Raw genomic sequence first — 6,910 nt, 5'->3', positions numbered from 1 at the left:
TTCTTTCTTCCATTTCTTTTCTATTCGAGGGATAATTTGTAAATATGAAATACCCATACTGTAAGGATCTCCTTACATCTGTAAAGAAATTGTTTTCTAGATTTAAGTTGACCTATAAAAGACGTTCTATCGATAGTTTTATAGGAAGCATTAAAAATGGCTATAAAGACTAGAACTATTGAACTTGTCAAAGCTATAGCTCTTGCAATAAAACAACAGACTATACCAATGATTTTCAAGATGAAACTAAAGCTAAACATTAAATACTGTTTATGAAGGAGAAAATAGTAGCTAATTATGAAACACTTAACGAAAAAAAGAAGTAACAAACACTCAACCCTTTAAAACCAACCACCGTGACGGTTGTATAACCAACCACACACACTAAAAGAGATATTTATTATAATATACATAATTTTAGCTTCGCATCTCAACAAAAAGAAAGTATACATATTATAAATAATAAATTTATGCGTGTGTGCGTTTAATTCAAGTCATATTTTAAGAAATGTATGAAATCTTTTTGATTAAGGCAATGCACTTTCCCTTGTGTGGTTTCATCCTAGAAGTACCTTGACCTTCGCTGGACCTGATTGGCTTAAAGGAACTGGTTGTACCCTCGATACAACGCATACTATACGAGTAGCCATTGATGATACTATAGAACCTAGAATACAAATAGAAAATAGGGACAAGAAAGGATTTTTAATTAAAGATCATCAAAATGAATTCGGTTTATGATATAAAATCAATCATAATAAGCCAAAACATAAAATCGACGGTGAAAGACTGATTTCATTTAAAATTTTAATAATATTATATCAACTTCATATAATATATTATGTATATTACGTATGATATTGCATCATCGTCTGCTAATTATAATATACATTCGGCAAAACTTCAAACGATCCAACATTTTCCTTCAAGACCCTTTCTTACTACACACACATGAGCATTTTCACCTTCTTAATCAATTTTGTTACAATTACTACCTTGACAATTTGTTCTCACATTGATGTTAATTTTGACATAGGAAAAGAAACCTTAAACAAAAAAGCCTTTAATTTCTAAAACCACGGTATAAAACAGGACCCATAAAAATCAATCTACCCTGCAACATAATCAACACCATCATAAAAAAAAGTATTCCACCTGTAGCCACTTCTATAACATTCGTAACACGCATCAGGCTTGCGCATTTCGGCTCAAACCCCGCAGTGGGGGGCCGTAGAATAAAACCGCTTTCTGTCAGTCCCTCACCACATTTCACTAACCACCGTGAAGGAGTGTAGGACCAAAAAAATGAAGACCTTCCTTGTATTCTTAGTGTGTGTGGCAGCAGTGTACTGCAAGCCAGCGACCTCTGAGGATGACGTCCTCAGCAACGTCGTCGGAGTGGTCAAGAGTTGTGCCGAAGAAGATGTCTGGATGTGCATTAAGGTGTGTTCCCTGTGATAGTGTTTTTGTGGTGTCCTTTGGACTTGAGCTTCCATCAGCTTCGTCAATATCTTCTGTTCTATCTTCAGTCCAATTTTTTTCTCTTTCCATCATCTTCTTATCTTTTCTTCAATCATAAATGACTTCATTTTCTGATTCCAATTTTTAATCATCCAATATCCTTTTATTTAACTTGTGCCACTTCCAAACAAGAAACCACTCAAACTAAATTTGTTCATTTTATTTATAAAGTATCGGTGGCCGATATCACGTCGATTAACAATCAATTTTCGAAGTCCTTAATTATTCTAATTGTGCCAATAAAACTTTTAGCCTCAATCACAATATCGAACGAAAATTGATTCTCGTTCTTTTTAATCTAATTAACACTTTGTTTTTTACAACTTAGAGTTTAAATTAGAACAAAACTGTTATACGAGGTCTTTTTCTAGATCATTTAAAATTGCATCTAATATGTAATTGCAAATCATCACATAATGTTTAAACTACATAACAAGTGCATGATTTCGCACTTTCGTCTCAATGACTTGCTAAACTGCAAATATTTGCTCAGCAATTTGACACCAACTTAATGTTTGAGACTAATACTTGCAGATTGTTCAAGCTTCCAAGTTGACTATATGCTTTGACTTTTTTATGGATAAGAGAAGATATATTTAGAAATAAATGATAATTGCCAAACAACTTGATTACAAAAGCAAATATGATTCACATTATCTATAACAAAAATGTCTTCTTCCAACAGGAAAGATCGATGAGATTCCTAGAAAACGCGGCTTCAGCTCGGGAATTGAAACTGGCTGATGGCCTCGCGATCTACAATGTCGGCACCTCTCGCTCTGCCAGGTCTTACGAACCCCTTCCCGAAGAACCTCAAGCTAGGGAGAACCAGGTTGAGGCTAGACTAGTCGACGCTGCTGCCGACTTCATGGAGAACCATGTTATCCAGCTGCGCATGCCTAAGAGCACTGTCGAGGACATGAAGCGATCCCTTGAGGAAGGTCAGTATCAATCACATAAAATTACATCTCACAAAGTCCATAACATCACTAATAACAAAAGTCATCGAGTAACCACAAGATTAATATTAAAGAAATCTTATGTGGTCAGATCATAATATTGAAAGCACTTGTCCAACTTAGCAAGCGGACTTAAACATCATTCTTAGACAAATTAATCTAATTCACAAGATGCTTAATCATGAAAAGAATTACACAGCTATTAAAATAGAACTAAGAGAAAAAATGCTAAAACGTTCTAAATAGACAGCCCATAAAAATAACTCACATGTAATTTTTTCCCACATAACGAAAATAATTATACGTGTCATGCCCAATTACGGTGCTCACACAAAAAGGCACGGATTTATCGCCGTGGAACCAGTATTTAAATTCTACCATATCATTAAGGTGCAATTCTTGTAAGCGATCAAATTATTTCAACGAAACAAGTGAAAGTGTATGAGAAAGATAATCATGAAGTGTTCCCAAAAGATATACAATGCTTCCTTGTTAAAAGGGCAGCCAATTCTCTCAGGAGGTTAATCAAAACCTCATCATCATTGTAAAACAATAGTTTCTTTATTAGTTTACTAACAAAATCTAAACAATTTCACGGCCCATTGTCGGTTGTTTGAAACAGTTTGTTCTGGCAATTTGTTACAGAGATTATCATAACTCGATGTTATATAACAACTCATTCTCGCTGTCAAGAAACTGGTTCACTGTAATTTTTGATGATATCTATAAAAAATAATAGATTCTCAAAACGCTAGTCACTGTCGTAGAGAAAACCATGACCAGAGCTTACAATTATATTTCATATTAAACGAGTCACGACATAGACTGGAGGAGTAACATCATAAAAGTAAAAAGTAGTTATATAAAACCTTGCAGTCATGTTCACATATAATTCCCTGTATAACTCTCGCCAAATAAATTAAAACACGCTAAAAACCTGTTTGGGCCGCTGAGAATTTTTTAAAATAGAAAGTACGATCAAAAATTAATCTGATGTTACACATGGCTGGACAATTAATACCGAAACTAAAACAGGTACATTACGAAATATAGAAAATTTGAAACGGACATCCGGAACAAAGCATGAGAAGCTAGAAAACGTTCAAACTAGTATCTAGGAGGGTTTCTCTAACCTATTAACAAGGTTGATTATCGTGGAAAGCGGACGAACTGTTTCTGGTTTTTGCTAGATGTCCATAGCAAACGCTACTATGTAGGCTCAACTAGTTATAAAGATCCGCTAAGAGGTCCGCGATCGAAATCTCTATCAAGCTGCGAGTAAAAGTAACGCTCCAGGCGTAATCTTGCCAACGAAATATGGATGTAGGCTTGAAGCTTTCGAATTGGTACCAACCAAACACTTTCTAGGTGAATGGGGTTATGCAAACCTGATGTTACATGGTGAATTACAATTTCAGTTGTGAAGGACATTGAATCTCAATGAAGTTTCCATTGTCGATTAACATTTTTGAACTTAAATAGTAAATTGTCTAAACTGGGCACGGGTCTATTTTAAATTCAAATTGCGAGTTTGCCTACAAACACACCTTTTCTTACCCGACCGACTGCAAGTACATACGGTTTACAGTAACTAGAAAGTGTATTGCGTTAATTAAAATTTATTAACTTGATGCCAGCGGTGACATTGATATTAAACGGTTTCTGATAATGTGTTTAAGATTATAATCTTATGCATTACGTCGGGCTTATTTATTGATGTATCCTCATTTACCAGTTTATACGCAGATATCATTATAGTACTTGCTTTGGAATTGCATTTAATAGATTTTAAATCTTCATCCACTTTAAAAAATCTTTCGCAAATATTTTATTTATCAACGATTTTCTATAAAACATCTTCGTGTTTACAGGCCGTGGCAAGAAGAAGAAGCTGAAGCAGCTCCTCCCCATCCTCGCCCTCCTCCAGCTGAAGATCCAGTCCCTCATCCCTCTGTTCCTCGGTATCATCGCCTTCGCTGCTGTCAAGGGTCTGATGCTCGCCAAGGCTGCCCTCCTCGCCTCTGCTTTGGTCCTCCTCAAGAAGCTGCTCTCCAAGAGCGAGCACCATGAAAGCTACGAAGTCGTAGCTCACCCACACCACGAAGAGCACTTCAGCCACGGTGGTGGTGGTCACGGTGGATGGGGCAGGTCTTCCCAGGACGCCCAGTCCCTGGCTTACAACGCCTACGCCAACTAATACCTAAGATAAATCTAAGTCCCAAGGGCCATGGTAAATCTTCGCGTAGTTTAGTTTGGACCTCAAAGTAACGATTTTAATTTATTAATTTAATAATTTATTTAAATTATTTATTGTTAAATGTTGAACGAGTGAATCTTGTCTCGAATATTTTCATTAGCATCGCCGTATTCTTTATAATTCTTGTTATTATCTGTCTATATTACATCTACATCGTACCTGTGTTTATTAGTATAATTTTCTTAAAGTACAAATGTATTTACGATATCAATAGCTTTAATTATTATTTTTTGTTCACCTCTACCGACTGGCCGAGCCATGTAGGCTTTTATTTTAGTATCAACGTTTATGTGTTCATCTCTTACTAGTCGATCTATATTTTCTTCTTCCTTCTCTCTCTTTATATAGCTTTTGTAAATATTTTTCATATCGATGTATATAAGTAAAATATTATTGTTTGCATCTTCGTTTGTTATTATATTATTATGTATATCATATATATATAATATTGTAGTGTATATATGTACGTATATGTCTCTTAGGTGATGTCTTTGTGTGTACAAATCTTTCTCTTCCCCTTAGCTGTTATAATTTATTATGAACCACCCAAATAAACTAAATATAACAGTTGTTTTAAAAACTTTTGTGTTATTTACCTCCTTATTTTCCCTTTTGTGCTATTTATGATATGGCCTGAAATATTTGACTGAAAATAATACATTAATTCTAGTCACGTAATACAAACGATGCATAATAAAAAAACACATTAAATAGTTTTGAATTTAAAAATAATAGCTACTTATTTAAGTTTTGAAATGTTATAAAATAAATAATACGATAAATGAAATAGATTTCTTTCTTCAATAAAATATAACTATAAAATGTATTTCATCAATTCGAAAGTCTTCGTTACATAATATTATTAAAATTTTATTACATCATCAACAGGCTATAAGTAGCCACTGCTGACCAAAAGTCTCTTCTTATACGGATAAGGTTTGAGCATTAACCAGCACATTTGCTCGAGGGAGATTGGCGATTCCAAACTTATAATGTATGACTATTATTAACTTATGATAATTAGAAGCTTCTGCCAGGGAATTCGTTTCGCGTTCTCGTGGGGTAAAAAGTATGTTGTGCGTGCTATTCCAGATTCCATAATTCCTGTTCCAAATTTCATACCGCTTCCTTCAGTCGTTTTGACGTGATTTAGCAACAAAGATACAGACAAACTTTCGCATTTATAATATTAGGTATACATAAATAATGTATAAATAAAACAAGTCTAGCCCAGTTTTTTCACGACGGTTTTCCCCTACTATAAGTTCCTGGTATCTAAATAATCTTAGAAATTATATATAACTTGGAAAAAGTCACATTAGTACCTACCAGCTTTTCAACCCGCAACCCTCGCGCATAAGAACCTGAAAATACCAACAAAGTTGCATTCAAAATCTCATTAAAATTCCATACAAAATCTAGTGTACCTATAAAAGTGTCTAGGTATGCTTATCAAGCACTAGTCTCTTTGGGTCAGAGACATTCCTTAGCAATGACCCAGCACACGAGCTGACTTGATATCGCTAATCGTGGTAACATTCTTGGTGACCTAAATTGTACTTAAAATCTAAGTGAGAATAAGCTTAGAATCGCTTGAGGCTGAAAATTGATTTTTGTGGAATAATTGAATGTTGAAAGGGTAGTGCATACTTGCATTTCTAAATTGTACTTTAAATCTAAGTGAGAATAGGCTTAGAATTGCTTGAGGCTGAAAATTGTTTTTTGTGGAATAATTGAATGTTGAAAGGGTAGTGCATACTTGCATTTCTAAATTGTACTTTAAATCTAAGTAAGAATGGGCTTAGAATTGCTTGAAGCTGAAAATTTATTTTTATGGATTAAGTCGTACTTACTGGCATTTATTGAAGATATGTATAGAGCCTGAGTCCATACTACATACGGAAGTAATTGCCCATAGTATATGGTAATAAGGTTCATCTCTTTACATAGATGATGAAAAATATACGTTTTATTTTTTTTTTATGATATAAGCCGGTAAACGAACAGACGGATCACCTGATGTTCCCCTCAAAAAAGCCCTGCATACAATAGTGGTGTATACAAACCGACAGATCACAAACCTTTTTAATATTATTTTTTATTGTAGTTTGTGAGTGAAAGCCTCATTATTATGACTTAATTATGAGAAAAGAGTTAACTAACTAATTTGGAA

At 34.3% G+C, this 6,910-nt stretch overlaps 1 protein-coding gene across 1 annotated transcript; it reads left to right on the top strand.

Moving 5' to 3' along the window:
- The first annotated feature begins 1,256 nt into the window (after window positions 1–1,256).
- LOC118270786 (uncharacterized) lies at window positions 1,257–5,317 on the top strand. Its single transcript, XM_035586563.2, has 3 exons — window positions 1,257–1,443; window positions 2,207–2,462; window positions 4,352–5,317. Exons 1-3 carry the CDS (start codon window positions 1,306–1,308, stop codon window positions 4,675–4,677), a joined length of 720 nt encoding a protein of 239 aa, XP_035442456.1. The 5' UTR covers window positions 1,257–1,305; the 3' UTR covers window positions 4,678–5,317.
- Window positions 5,318–6,910: the final 1,593 nt, after the last annotated feature.

Source organism: Spodoptera frugiperda, chromosome 13, assembly GCF_023101765.2.
Source record: "Spodoptera frugiperda isolate SF20-4 chromosome 13, AGI-APGP_CSIRO_Sfru_2.0, whole genome shotgun sequence".
NCBI classification, from domain to species: domain Eukaryota; kingdom Metazoa; phylum Arthropoda; class Insecta; order Lepidoptera; family Noctuidae; genus Spodoptera; species Spodoptera frugiperda.
Note: the sequence above shows the minus strand (reverse complement) of the source record. Positions and strands in the feature narration are given on the sequence as shown.

What these genes read in the sequence shown, in the direction of transcription:
- LOC118270786 (XM_035586563.2), top strand. Translation starts at nt 1,306, where the DNA reads ATGAAGACCTTCCTTGTATTCTTAGTGTGTGTGGCAGCAGTGTACTGC. An exon ending in ATGTCTGGATGTGCATTAAG is followed by an intron (nt 1,444 to 2,206) that starts GTGTGTTCCCTG and finishes TTCTTCCAACAG; the next exon opens with GAAAGATCGATGAGATTCCT. An exon ending in GAAGCGATCCCTTGAGGAAG is followed by an intron (nt 2,463 to 4,351) that starts GTCAGTATCAAT and finishes TCGTGTTTACAG; the next exon opens with GCCGTGGCAAGAAGAAGAAG.